This window comes from Plodia interpunctella, chromosome 20 (genome assembly GCF_027563975.2).
Source record: "Plodia interpunctella isolate USDA-ARS_2022_Savannah chromosome 20, ilPloInte3.2, whole genome shotgun sequence".
Lineage (NCBI taxonomy): Eukaryota > Metazoa > Arthropoda > Insecta > Lepidoptera > Pyralidae > Plodia > Plodia interpunctella.
Genome location: NC_071313.1, coordinates 833,347 through 848,189, shown reverse-complemented (window position 1 = coordinate 848,189; position 14,843 = coordinate 833,347). Strand labels below are relative to the sequence as shown.

Genomic DNA, 14,843 nt, shown 5'->3' with positions numbered 1-14,843 from the left:
AACTGTTAAGATCACTTCAGTTTTGCTTCTGCCTGCTAGCTCAGGCTTATATTAGAATTTTAATTTACTACATGAAGTAAAGAAACGATAATATAATACTTTTTTAATACCAATGCCTCTTAGTTTTCCATTATTCTTTCGCGGGTCTACTGGAAGAAATTTCTATAGAAATAAGTAGTGCCTTCGTGCTTAGTTTCCTGTTTGTAAGTTTTATATTTGCAATGTTATGTTGTGTACATAAATCAATAAATAAATATTTTAATTTAGCTAAATCTCTTGGCCTCTTTTCGAAATCAATGGTTGTTTTTAAGATATTTTAGTCAATAATAAAGCCAGGCAACATAATTTTTGTCTATTCCGAAAAGAAAACAATTGGAACAATAGTTTTCCTTAAATGTTTGGTTTTAGAACTTTTTGCAAAGAAGTGCCACACAGCGAGAAATTTTGTAAGTACTTAATGCTCAAAAGTTCCGAGCCCTTCTTGTTTTAGTATCGATTAGATAGTAAATGAAAAAACTAACACCTCAAGCGATCTAATATTTTGCAGCCCTTGCAGGTGGCTTGAACCAACACGCTATGTTTGAGTTCTCATTGATGAAGATTTTCGGAGCCGACATTTTTCATCATTTCTCTAAAGTTGGGGCTTTACGAGACGAAAATTAACCCAGGAATTCGAAGCTAAACGAAGTGCTTAATGCCTTCCTTTTTTGCTTAATTTCCGACTTTTTTATTTATTTCTTTAGATTGGTAATGGAGGAACGGGACAAAAAGAAAATGTGAACTGCAATTGATAGCAGATTTGCTTACTGATTATACCTATAAGCCTTTCTAAAATCAGTATGCTGCAATTACATGTTCTCTTCAAGCAATTGAAACAAGATTTGATTAAGCAGTAACATTTGCATTAAAAAATAATCGTTGTAGTAAAACGCAACTTTTTATACACCAATTCATTTTTTGATGCCAGAGTATATGAATATACACTCAAGTGCTGCAGGTGTTCATTACACTTTATTATGCTCAGGCTCATTAGATACCACACACTATTGCGCAGGAGCAACCTCATAATATGAGGCGGACACTAAGTGTAACAAATTAAAATCCTAATTTGTATTCCATTCAATCCGAGCCAACACCGTTATAAAGCGATTAAGATGAGCATTAAAAATAAATCTCTTCTTCATTATTGTGTAGAATTTAATAAGTGACATCATGTCGCTCGGTTGGTGGTGATTAGATTGAATAGAGTTTTTAGATGTCCCATTTTCTATTCAACAATATTTACTTCATAATGATTATAATCGAATGTATCGCGGCCGCCATTTAGTTCTATAGTTCGTCAATGATCAAATTTATTTTTTTATAATCAAAATGTCTACCATATTGTTTGACGTTTCAGAATATTGAAGCTAGAACCACAAATACACACAGTATGTGTAAATATACATACTTAACCGCAAGATTTCTCTTGAATATTGACATGTCATCATTCAATCTTAATGAGATGTCATTTCGCTCTTACGCTTTTCTCTTCACGGCACAAGGACCCTTCAAGACCTCGACATTCACCGATGTATCTTCTGCTCATTCGAATATCTTCACTGATTGATAGGATACTCTGGCTGTTACGAAAATTATTTTGAAAGTCAACTTGCTAATATAACATTATATTTAAAGAGCTCACGGTCAAATGGATGCATTTTAATGATCATATCGATTGAAATCTTTACATCAATATTTATAGGTCCCCCCCCACCTAACCACAAATTGTCAATAAGATCAAAATTATGTCTTCAGGGCCACCACAGCGGTATTGGACATGATCTCCGTTTGCCGTTGAATTACTTTTAGATATATATTACTACTACTTACTTAATTAAAAACTTTGGTTTGTACTGCTACGTATTGTTAATGTAATGAAGTCATAATTACCATTTCGCTCACATATTATGTATGACACAGTAAGAGTAGACAACTAACTACTTACAAACTGTATTTGGCAAGTACCAGGTTGTAGGCGGGACCGGAATCCAATGCAAAGCTAGTCAAGATTCCACAACTTGTTTCATAAAAGTTTTTGCTCTGAATAAAGCTAACTTTAGCCACGATTCAGGTATAGCAAGTAAGCATAAATCGATCAAGTCTAACAAACTAAAAGCTAAACTACATTGCGAGATCGGAAACCTGACATATTTTTTGTCGGGTGGCAGGATAACCGGCTTGACGGGACTACTAGTCAACAGGTAGGGTGCAGGGCACTGACCTACAGTGCATGGTATGAATGGCGTTCAGCTGGTGGTATTAATGAAATATCGATTGTCGATTGTTAAACAAACTTTTTCAAACGAAAGAATCTTCAACAGTTTCGCATCGATTTTATTATTGACTTGATGTGTCACGGAAATCTCGAATATTCCCACTTCCACGTGTGAATTCAATCAACTAAGGAAATCAGGGTTGATGCACGGATTAGATTATAGCTACAAATCCATATTTGATCATGATATAAGCTACCTTCTAGAAATTAGAGGTGGTGGAGTGGTTTCAGAAATTATATCTTTAGAAAACAAAATTTGAAATAGCTCCCAATACTTAAATAGGTTGTTGAGGCTTGTTTCGAGTCGACAAAAACGTCTGAAGTGTAGTTTTAAAAACGATAAGGTTTGTTTACAATGTGTTACCCATTCAATGCCAAGCAATGTAAATAAGGTCGTGAGATAATTAACGTACAACGGACGTGAGAAGATAACATGGTAGAACTAAATCTCTTAAATAGGCGCTACTGCTTCAGGTTCCTAGATCTCTATGAAAACAATTTGAAGCTTGTCATGTTTTCAAAGAACTAAGGGACTACTGCAGATAATAGTGAAAAAAAAAGAATAAAATTAATCTAAGCTATTGATAAAGATTCATATACAAACAAATGACTTAGCTAGTTGATGAGTTTAGGATACTTCCTAAGCTCATCAACTTCTTGAAGGGCAACAAAACAACAAGCAAGAAGTAGGTAAAGCAAAATGCCACTCACCTCTCGTAAACCGCGGGCGAAACGAGTCGTTTCGAGCTAGTTGCAAGCCGCCCGTGTCCTTATGAACAGAACAAAGGTCTACTTTCACCAGACGCCAGCCCCAAGAGTCAACCATATACGGCCCTCTTGCGTTGCGATGAGCTCGACTTCGTCTACTTACGCGCTTTTTTATTGAACGAAACAGTAACGTTCAATTGAAACGGTAAATTACAATCGCAAAAAAATCGTAAAACGCACTTCACAAACACTTCTCAGGACTCATCACTGTGATCGCACCGCACTGATATCGCTTTAATGACCGAGAAAAGTTTATCAAGGGCCCGTGTTTAAAAAAAAAGTTGGAAACTTTTCGAACGCCAATTTGTGGTTGACGCGACCATACATGCGGCACGGAGCGAAGTCGCCGCGCGAATGAAATGCCGGCATCAGTCGGCCGCGACGCGATGAGAACAAAACGACACGCTGGAGAAGCGGAGCGTGCGGACGCGATAGAGCATGCGTGTTGCATCCGAGTGCGAGGGAGACAAAAATCAGAACCGTTTGCTCGCCGCCCCTTCCCGCAACCCGCGCGTGCCAAATTTAAGGGGAAGTAAAACACCTGCTCAAATTATATTCAACTTTATTCATGAATATTTTATGATATTTTTACTTACTGCAGTTTTGATTGGTAGTTTAGCATTCAAAGTATTTGATAATAAAATAAATAAAGTTAAACATGGATTAAAGATAAAATTGTTTTTAAAACATAGATTTAATTCTTAAAATTACTCAGTCAACATAAATTTATTTTTAGGGCAGAAAAGAAGCTATCAAAATTAAAAACATTACTCAAAGTAGAAAACCAAAATCAAGGAAACTTCTGATACTTAAATGTACCTTTGCAAGTAGTTTTGGTGTTATCTTTATCCTTACATAATATTTTTTTAAAGTTTTGTCAAGTCTCTCTGTCTGTATGAAGCGATAAACTCATAAAGTAAGTACCCGACAGATTTTTGTATGGTTATCACCAATGAATATAGTTTCTTTAGATGGTTTTCCTCGAATGAAGCCGGGACGGGCAGCTAGTAAATGCAACAATACGGATACCATACTCAAACTATCGTCAACTTTTCCGTTGATGATCACACGTGAGTGACACGTATTTTTCATTAATCACTTTATTTTTGTATACTCTACTACAACGCTTACAGTTGAAAGGTTTCATTATAATGCTTAACATAGGAACATTAAAACAATGACTGATACTTATCACGTGACATCTATTGATAAATAGTTGAAATACATGCACATATTAACGTTTTAATTTTTTTATTTTCAAGATTTATATTATTACCGATGACCCTGGATTTTGAAGTGAGAGAGATGAATGTACAATATTATGACTTATATAGAATTTCATACAGTTGCTTAAACAATATTTTAAAATAAACAAAATAGATTATTCACATTCTATATTGACAACGGCCACATGATAGTTGTAGGAATTAAATTATTTTTCTAAAAAAATATATAAACCTTTATTAAAAATACTAAGAAACTGTAGGAGATATTACACATACATAGGTATATAACACACACGCACACATACATACATTTCACATGTAATTAGTAGTTAATTTGTTGTATGTTAATACTAATTCCATGCTGTTTCATATCATAGTCATTCAATTTGACATCTCACATATAATTAAAATGTCTAATAAAAATGGAATAGTTATGTAAATATAATTAAAAATCATAGAAAATGTAGAAATAGAAGCGTATAATCAAATATAGTATAGTTTTTAGATATAATTATCAAATATTATATGAATATAACTTATTTAAAATATAATTAACTACATGTTGCCCGGGGCTTCGCTCCTGTGAAAATTTTGAAATAAAATATAGCAGTCTTGGATAATGTACCTTTCTAATGGTGAAAGAATTTTCGAAATCGGTTCGGTAGTTTCGGAGATTACCTGCCTCAAACATATAAACTCAAACGCTTACCTCTTTATAATAATAGTATAGATATACACAAATATTTCAAATAAAGTGGTATATGGTATCTAATAATATAGTGTAAAAGCAATATTGCAGTATTATTTGGCTTGTGAGACAACATTATATAGCCTGGCAACACAGTTGATATGAAATGTAGCAAAATTGAAATTTATTGTATTTATTTTTCTATAATTATGTTTCTCTGTGATGTCACATGTAATAAAAACCCACTGGACTTACAGACTTGAATGAGATTTTCTCCTCTATATAAAACATATTTATGTGACATTCCACATATAATATATTTATATATATGTAAAGGTACCTTGTGGTGGGTGTTTAGTTACACATATTTCTGTTATCTACTACTCAAAAACTATTCAGATCACAAATAAAACACATACAAAATACCTACCATAAGGCACCTTTCTCAGGTGGAGCACTAAATAAATACATTGTTTACGTCACATTGGAAAAGAAAAAATAAAATTCTTATGTACAAAATTATTATCTTAATATTATACTAACTATCATTGCTTTACTAAATCTACTGGAACACTAAGTTCTGGAGTAATCAATAGCGGGTTCACCTGTGTTCTTTTATCTTCGAGTATTTTCTTCTGCAACAGTACTTGAGGAGCGACCCTCTTAAAGAATAATGTTCTTAGCGATAACACTACCGTATTAATAAATCCTATAATAAAATATATGCCTCCAATAATGGAAAACAGTCTAAGCATGAACTGTAATAAATTTTCTCTTTCCTGATGCACTTTAATCTTCAATGCAGCCATGTCATATTTGAAAAAAACTCCTGGCACTCCATGCGATCCTTTCGAGTGGCTAATAGGTCTTTCCAACTCTTTGACTGAATACTGAAATGTCTTTATAGACTCAAAAGCTGTGTTCACATCAGTTGGAACTACGTCAATAAAGTATTGGTACAACATGTTTTCATCATCAGTGGTCTTTTCGTCACCTTCTAAAGGGTATATTATCCCATACGCTGGACTGCCGAAGCTGAGTCTATGTATTCTGTGACTGAAGTTTTGGGGCATATCGTCAAAGAGCATGTTTAAGTGAATATGACCTCTTGGCAAATGCAAACTCTTACCAGCTGTTATGTGGAAGTTTCCAGCAACTTTATTTAATGTTAAAACTCCGTGAAGCCGGCAGGCGTCTGGCCGGCGATTCGGTTTTGTTTTACGTGGCGGTACCGTCGCTCGAATCGACCCATGTCCCTTTTTCCATAGAAGTTTCCATACAGAATGGTATTCTTCTCTGAGATATGAATTTAAATACTTCACCGCATCGAATGCGTCTTGCTGTTCTTGTGTTAATTCGAACCACGTATCTTCTTCTTGTAATTCTCCGAACCCAAAGACGCTCTGTGAAGTAGAATCCAAGATATCAGCACCGATATTCGAACACGGCATAGCGACTGTTATATCAATGTTTATTCGCAATTTCTCGTCCATGTCTGTGTCGGGCAAGAATTTGAATACCAAATTGCTGTCTAGATAATAAGTAATTTCACTGTAAACTAACCAGAGTACAATAAAAAATGTGATAATAGAAAAGGTTCCTCCCACAGGTGTACTGTCCACATATTCATCAGGCACTTTAGGAAAGGCATCAAACTCTCTGACTTTGTCCAACACTTTCTTTTTACCTCGATATCTCAACATTTTAAATTGAAACAAGTAAATAAATGATTATTTCCTATTTTCCGGCTGTGCAGAAGTTCGTTGACGTGTTTATGACTTATTGACCTAACGTCGATTGACATTGACAGAAACAAAAGTTCTTTCAGAACGTGTACCCATAAAACATTTTACCTGACAAAATACTTTTGTCCAGCCCCAGTACCTAACAGCACATAAATCTTTGTAAACTAATGATGGGTAATGGTAAAGACAATGGGCTAGCAAAGCTAAAGCCTGGTAGTGCTAAATCCTGTACAAAATTGTAGATACAAAAATTAAAGACTATGTCATACCTTTCGTTTCGCTCATAGAAAAGCACGAAAGGAAACGGAAGAGATCCGGTTTGACAATCATTTGGCTTGTGGCGTATCTCCATAGTCTCGAAACGTGAGCGATAAGTGTTAAGATAGCAAGTAAAGATAGGTCACTGATTTTAGATAATGTTATAATGTTATTGATAGATAAGACATCGTATATGATCTGTAGTACTACTGTTGCGGGATATAAAATAAGACATGAGATAATCTGTGCCTAGCAACAGCACAAATCTGTGCACAGATTTGTGCTGTTGACTTGCTGGACAATGTTGATTTTGCAATTAAAATGGTTGTTGGGTGTGAGTCACATTAATAAATTGACATTGACAGAATAACATTCATATAAATGTCAATGTCATTTGTCATTGTGCGATCCTTTCCTCTTCTTTGGCAATATATTATCGGTGCGAGATACGGAATTTTCTATTTTTATCCGCATTAGACAGGCTAATAACACAAATATTTATGCAGTCCAACGACGACGACACGCTACATTCATGCTTCGACTCATTAAAAAGTGCAGTCATGGGTTGTTGCTACAGCATCTGCCACAAAGAATCTGATCCACAGGTATTTTTCGCCTCTTTCCATAACATACATAACATTTATACATAATTTTATCATTCAATAGAGGTATAATATGCATCTGAACTTGAATCCTGCTCTATACTATAGGAATAAGGTAGATTTTTCATGTCACAAACATTTCCTTTGTTAATATCTGTTTTATTGAAAATTATATGAGTGACTACGTTTTCATGCAATACTATCGTTTAATTTTGTTATCAGTAGTTCCTATTGACCTGTTATCTATTGTTTGGATGTAAATATGGAAGTAAACTCTTATTAGCTACATATTGTAGCCGGACAGTGTCACTTTGGGTCATTTACACAGTTTGTTCAATTTATACCTAAACTTTTATTGAGATGAATAGTTTTGTTGTATTTATATTATTAGGAAGTCATTGATATGATACACAATGCACCAAATTAAAAATTATTCTCTATAATAGTTTTTGTTTGATATATAGTGTCCCTGATCTAATTATAAATGATCTTTATGTGCAATTAGTGACTAGTTGAGTGAGATGTTCCCAATGGGAGAGCCGATCTCCTGTCTCTTGCTAAAAAAAGCCTTCCAGGCATTTGGAAAATTTGAGATATGATAAAGAGTATATAATTAGCCTTCTGTTACTGAGCTTAGATCAAGTTTTGATTGAAAAAATTCCTATAAAATATCTCTGAGCTCAGTGTGCCTTTTGGCAAAGGCCTCCTCCAACTGCCTCCACTGGTCTCTGTCTAAAGCCACTCTTGTCCAATTAGATCCCAATGTTAAGCTTAGCTCGTCTTTCCACCTTGTTATAGGGCGACCTCCCTTTCTTTGACCATCTCTGAGATACCAGTAACAGATAGCCCATTTGTTTACTCTATTTATTTGACTGACATCACAGCATATGACCTGTCCTGTGTATAATAAAGAGTACTTAATTTATTTTATAACACACAAGCAGCTAATTAGGTTGATGCTTGTGTTTCGAAGTTTGGAGATTTTATCTAATCTGTTATTAAAACTGTCGACTGAAGTGATGACATTCTCATTGAGTTTGTTCTAGTCTTGTACTGCACGATTTGATAAATTTTCATACAAGATATGTGTGAAACACATAACCTTTCTTTGCAATCAGGTAAAAAGGTTTATAAAACTGGAAATCAACCATGTCTGGTGATACAGATTTGTGTTCCCATGGTTAGAAGAGGCTGACATAGTTATATATCTATTTTACAGGAAAACACAGTAAATGAGCGTACACACCTGTTAGAAGTGGCTGAGCAGCAGCAAGACGCTCCGCCTCCGACAACTTCGGCCTCTACGCCCCCTCGGAAGCCCGATGAACAGAATGCTCTCAGTAGGATACTGCATGAGACTGCCACGTAAGACCACTATTATAATAAACTATACGCTATAGCCTGCAGCTCCTCTTACATCCCTCGAGGACTGTTTTCTGCAGGTAGGCCTCTTGTCTGGGCCCTTTCAAAGCCCCTTTTGTTGTGACCTATTTTTTTTACTTTTGGGAACGCCAGACTGGTGATTAGTCCTCTCACACTGGGTTATGGCCAAGTAGCCACCTAAGCTTTCATTTCACCCTATATATTTATTTATAAGTAGGTTAATTTATTTATTAGGAACATCTACACAACATGTGATATAGGTTTATGTCTCACTTATAAATATTACAGTAAACAGTCTTTACGTGATATTATAAAAAATAAGTCCTGTTGTATCTGTTTGTATGAACATGTTAAACTGAAAAGGAAGGATTATTGTACAGTTATCACTGATCAACACCTCATCCTATCGGGTTAGATTCAGCTCAAACACACACAAATTGATAATAGAAATAAATATATACATGACACTTAACCTTCCAGTAACGTGATAGACGTAGGCGCACTCGGGCCTTACGCGTTAGAGCCGGGAGCGTACAGCGAGCGAGTGCGCGCGTACACAGCGCGCGCGGCGGGCGCGGGGGCGCCGGCGGGGGCGCCGGGGGCGCCGGGGGGGGCGCCCGCGCCGCGGCTGCTGGCCGATGTGCCCGCAGCAGAGCGCAGTGTGCTGCTGGCCCGCCCCGGCCTCAGCAATGAGGATAAGGACTTAGTGAGTACTTAGTTTAAGGTTTTTTTTAAGTTGCACAGCCATTTGCAAAATAATTACAAACTGATGATTAATTATTAAATAAATGTATTATGATTATAAAAAATAATTAATAATTATAAATGTCTCTTAAATTTTGAAACTTATTACAAGGAAATACAATTCAAAAGTATCACTGGACTTTCACGGTACATTTGTAACCTAAAATGATTACAACAGCGTGATACTAAGGAAGAATAACACTATCAATGATTTTGTTTTAGAAAGCATTGATCGATTAACATCAGACAGGGATTTATGTAAGAGATTTACCGACCGAATAGATGGGGGTCAATGATTATCACACGTTCAAACGAGATCTAACCTATAAAAGGCGATTTTTGCTCGTCGACTTTGCTAAAATCAAAACAGCCGTCAGCGTGTCGACAATCCAATCAGGGTTGTCACAAAATATTTTGTGAAACTAAATCATTGAAAAAATATATTTTGTGACAACCCTGACTACATTGTCGACGCTAGCGGCTGTTTTGTCTTTAGCAATGCTTGTCATTGACAAAGACACGATATATTGTATCTGTATTAATTAATTTTAATTTCTCAAATTTACAGCCATAATTTATGGCTCCCACATGTCATATTTAATTTTTAATAATTATGACATTGTCTATTGCACGTCAGAAATGACAAAATGTATGAAACACTACTGATTTTTCCCACCATTGTATGTACAACATTTTATGCAATAAAAATAATTCATTCATATGTAGCGTTGGGAGCCGCCCCACTCAACCACGACAATTTTATTCCTGCAGCTTCTTCAGCTACACACTTGTGAATGCTTTTAATTGTTGCAACAGATATCGAACGCCGTAAAGAAAGCAGCGGCGGCCATATCTGAACTGCGCGTGGAGCACCACGAGGACCTTGTGGTGCCCTTCAGGGTGCCCTAGCGCCGCCGCGCCGGGGACCGCTGGGAGGCCGCAAGTTAGTCGCTATTAACCCCAATATTCTTCTAACATTATTAATGCGGAAGTTTGTGATGATGTATGTGGGTGGATCTCAGTGCGTTTCGACCGCTGCTGCGGCCGCGCTGTCATTACGAGCTGTCAATTTACTTGAGCAAAGAATCATTACAAAAATCAATCGTTCATAAAATTCACATTACTATAGTACAGATTAAAGTCATATAGTAAAACTAATTCTTGTCTTTGTTAAAATTTGAAAAAGTGTAATGACTGCGCGACCGCAGCGGTCGACACGCACTGAGAAACACCTATGTTAGTATGTTTGTTACTCTTTGATTCAAAATCTACTGAACGGATTGTTATGAAATTTGGTACACAGGTAGAATATAACCTGGAATCATTTTCAACAATTTATCATCTTCAAATGGAGAAGGCAAATGCAAACCACTGCATTAATATTGCCAAGAAAGTCGTTATGTGTGTTTCATTCCACTTAACGACCGCGATCCTCAACCATGAGGAATGCGACTGAAGAAGGAGGGTATATTATACTGAAACAATTGCATGTATATTACAGGTACTATATTCTCGAAGAATTCATAGTTAAAAACAAAAATTGTATGTAATCCTTAAGTTAATTTGGTTAACCGATTAATCAGTATAAACTATTGTATATCATATTGACTGAATCGGCTTTGGACCAAACAATTATTAATTTTAAAAATATTTCTCCAATATGTATTGTGTATTGCATATTATAATTACTTTTAGTCGTAAGTTTAAATGAGACTTCAAATATAAATTTTATTCCTTTGTTTTTTCTCTCTCTCTCTCTCTCAATAATAACTAAATGTTAAACACTTGAAACTGAAGTCTCGTTTGAATTTCCCACATCATATTCTAAGTACTAGAAATAGTTATATAACCAGTATTCTTTTTCGTATTCAATTTCACTTCTTAGAAATGCAACATCCTTAATATTTGTTTTAAAAAGATCATTGTTTGTTTTCATTATTATGTAATCTTTCTATTAATGTGTATGTTATTCACGAGATATGTGACGCTCCACGAGACGATGCACCTCAGGATGGAAATCGCTTAAGACGTTTCACTTGCCCATCCATACTGTTATTATAAAAATATTCAATATTTTTGTTTGCTATGAATAAATGCAAAAACTACTGGACCGATTTTGATGAAATTTGGCACAAAGATAGACGAAACCTTCAGGAGTGACATAGGCTACTTTTTTATTCTATATAAATACATATATAGAATAAAAAAGTATATATAAATTCCATATATTATATAAATTCCATATATTATATAAATTCTATATAAATATATAAATACATCTAAACCTTCTTCAGGGATCAACACTAATATCTATTGGTGAAAACCGCATGAAAATTCGTGCATTAGTCATTGTGTTTATTGCAAACAGCCAAATGCGGCAGAGACCTTTGTTTTATAATACGAAAGGATGCGCATAACATGTAAGCGAGCCTCCATATGTGGTATCTGTTCTCCGTCGAACGTTACAAGTTTTAATATTGGTCCTAAAACGGAATCTATGTATATATGTGTGTATGTATCTTTGTTGCTCTTTGACGCAAAATCTACTGGATGGATTGTTATTAAATTTGACATACGGGTAGAATATAACCTGGAATAACACATAGGATACTTTTTATCCCGAAATTCCCACGGGAGCGAAGCCACTGGGAGCTAAAAAGATGATCATAATTTTCAGATTTGAGTTGTATAGTATAGCTTATCTTTTGAAGAATACAGAAATATTTATATGGTTTTAAAGCACAATATTACCTATTTAGTTTAGTTAATTAAATATTATTTGTGTTGTCAAAAATATGTCTTGAGTGTATATATATATAATTTGTGTGTTTATGTAATATTTGTATTAGATTTGTACGAACTACTGCTTATAAAGGCGGTAATGTAAGTTAATTTATCGCTAGAGGCGCTGGTGTAGCGATAGGTGAGTTTTCAAAACAAAATTTTGATGTTTTGGTGTGTTGTGCGCATATTATGTACTTTAAAATTTCCTTTATAAAATTTGTCCTGCAGTCCGAATAAAAAAGTGTTATTAGATTTTGTATCCTAGTGTTACGAGATATGAGCTAAAATGCGACTGAATGTAGGTGTATGTAGATGTTAGAGTATAACTTAATTTGTACTGATTATAGGCACTTAAATTTATAATGGGCATGTCTAGTATTTGGTGGTTCTCAGAGCGATTCAAGCGCTGCGGCCGCGCTGTCATTACGATCCGTCGATTTTCTTAAGGAAGGAATTATTTCCAAAATCAGTCATTAATAAAAATTACAATATCACAGTACAGATTATATGTCTTTCTGATTTTAAAGTCAGTAAAACTAATTCTTCGTTTTTGTTAAAATTTGTAATGACAGCGCGGCCGCAACATTCGAAACGCTCTGAGAATCACCCATTTAATTGGTGGTGTCCACGAGGTCTTGGTCTAAAATTATAAAATGTATTTCCTTATGCAGTTCCACTTCGCCTAAATCAGTTATGTAGATTATTATTCATATAAAATGCATATTTTGTATCAATTTTGTATACTGTATATTTTCTGCTAAAAATGTATTTTCTCAGCTTGAGCAATTTGTGACAAGCTCTGTATTACTGTTCGTTTTCCAAGTTCGTTTATAAGTATGTTTTTTCTACAATGTTGCCATTATATAAATTTTGTGACATCTAATTCATTTACAAAAAAGCGTTTGTGTTATGTTTGATTTCTAAATCTACTGGAATTAAAAATTATATCAAAACGTTAAAATTGCAAGCTATTTTTTAAAATTTATTATTAGAATTGCGTCTCGTAAGGTGTACCCTTCAACAAGTTATGTGTTTTTAGATTTTTTAAATAAATGATATATTGCCATATTTGATAAATTAAACTTCTTTCTAAGCTATATGTACAAATTCAAAGAAAGAAAAAATTGTAAATCAATATGTTTGGAGATAGACATACATACATGTTCATAATATTACCATGTGAAAAAGTAATGGCCTACCGCGAAACATATAAATAAGTGTATGCGTTTAAAAAAAAGAGAGAACGTATGAACGCAGTGACGTGCTTCGTGTTTTATGTTTCATGGTAGGCCTGTTCTGAATCATTGAAAGAAGGTATGTATCATTTGAAAGGACTATATCAATTTTTATACCACCAAGTTTTAATAGCGATCTAACAAATGTTTAAATATCTCTTAGAGTTCATAACACATTTTATTTAATTCTAATTAACATCGATATTGTCTTTTAACGGCTGTGTCTGAATTGTTTTATATTTGAAATTGTATTTTAGATATTCTCAAATGAAATGGAGTAGGTATTATAATATAAAAAACTAAACGCGCTATTTGAGAATATCTATAAATACGTTATACATTACTCTACTACTCCATCGCAACTGTATAACTTACCACCGACGTTTTAGCCAATAAAATCAAAGTATTTGGTGCTAATTTTTGATTGGCTGGGCAACTGTCAAAATTTGTGACGTTACACAGCTCATGGAATTAGTAGGTTCTCGTACAAAGTACTTACTAAATCCATGACAAAGCTTTAGTTGCGACGAAGTAAGTATAATTTGATTTTCTGTCAATATTATATGGAAAAAGTGAAGTTATTTTCAAATATAATTTGAAGTACGGCACTTTCAGAGAAAGTCACATATTTGTAATGATCATCAGCCATTTTGATGTCCCCACCGGTGGGCCACTGGCTTGGCATGGTTCTATAATTTTGACAGAATATCTAATATTTTCTACAAATACGTTGCAGTCAATATTTGCCACATAAAATTATTATAGTTTTATAAAATAATTCATTCAATTAATAAGAGTCGACAGATGCGTGTCAAACTTTTTTGGCAATTATTGACTGTAAATATTTATATCTAACATAAATTTATAAGATTGGTTAATTTGTTATATTGTGCACATTATAATTTACATGATAAATAAAGTGATATTTATATATTGGCGTAATTATTTATTAGTTTTATACAATCATAGATCAACAGAAAAGGAAAAAATATCGGGCATATGACGGATAAAATAAAAAAATGAGTCGGTGCATTTGTCCATGGTATTAGTAGGTACTGTACGCTAGTGCTTACTAAATCTTACTACTACTACT

At 34.4% G+C, this 14,843-nt stretch overlaps 3 protein-coding genes across 4 annotated transcripts in view; 1 reads left to right on the top strand and 2 right to left on the bottom strand.

The window, feature by feature from the left end:
* LOC128678862 (uncharacterized protein) overlaps positions 1–3,454 on the bottom strand; it is a 113,673-nt gene extending 110,219 nt beyond the window's left edge. The window contains exon 1 of the mRNA XM_053760726.2: positions 3,029–3,454. The gene's annotated coding sequence lies outside the window, so the exon portion shown is untranslated. The remainder of the gene's footprint in view (positions 1–3,028) is intronic.
* Positions 3,455–3,630: 176 nt separating this feature from the next.
* On the bottom strand, positions 3,631–6,807 carry LOC128678864 (uncharacterized protein). Its single transcript, XM_053760733.2, has one exon. It carries the CDS (start codon positions 6,700–6,702, stop codon positions 5,545–5,547), a length of 1,158 nt encoding a protein of 385 aa, XP_053616708.1. The 5' UTR covers positions 6,703–6,807; the 3' UTR covers positions 3,631–5,544.
* A 590-nt stretch (positions 6,808–7,397) lies between these two features.
* On the top strand, positions 7,398–14,681 carry Lamtor1 (Late endosomal/lysosomal adaptor, MAPK and MTOR activator 1). Of its 2 annotated transcripts, XM_053760724.2 has the most exons (5): positions 7,398–7,607; positions 8,824–8,969; positions 9,468–9,693; positions 10,548–10,674; positions 11,233–14,681. In XM_053760724.2, the coding sequence occupies exons 1-4, from the start codon at positions 7,503–7,505 to the stop codon at positions 10,638–10,640; spliced, it is 570 nt and encodes a 189-aa protein (XP_053616699.1). In that variant the 5' UTR covers positions 7,398–7,502; the 3' UTR covers positions 10,641–10,674; positions 11,233–14,681. The 2 variants fall into 2 exon arrangements, with proteins under 2 accessions (XP_053616699.1, XP_053616698.1); XM_053760723.1 differs by having other exon boundaries at positions 7,399–7,607; positions 10,548–14,681.
* Positions 14,682–14,843: the final 162 nt, after the last annotated feature.

Bases quoted from the DNA above. Each gene is read 5' to 3' on its own strand.
- LOC128678864 (XM_053760733.2), bottom strand. From the start codon at position 6,702: ATGTTGAGATATCGAGGTAAAAAGAAAGTGTTGGACAAAGTCAGAGAG.
- Lamtor1 (XM_053760724.2), top strand. From the start codon at position 7,503: ATGCAGTCCAACGACGACGACACGCTACATTCATGCTTCGACTCATTA. The intron at 7,608-8,823 runs GTATTTTTCGCC...TCTATTTTACAG, and splicing joins ACAAAGAATCTGATCCACAG to GAAAACACAGTAAATGAGCG. The intron at 9,694-10,547 runs GTGAGTACTTAG...TTGTTGCAACAG, and splicing joins GCAATGAGGATAAGGACTTA to ATATCGAACGCCGTAAAGAA.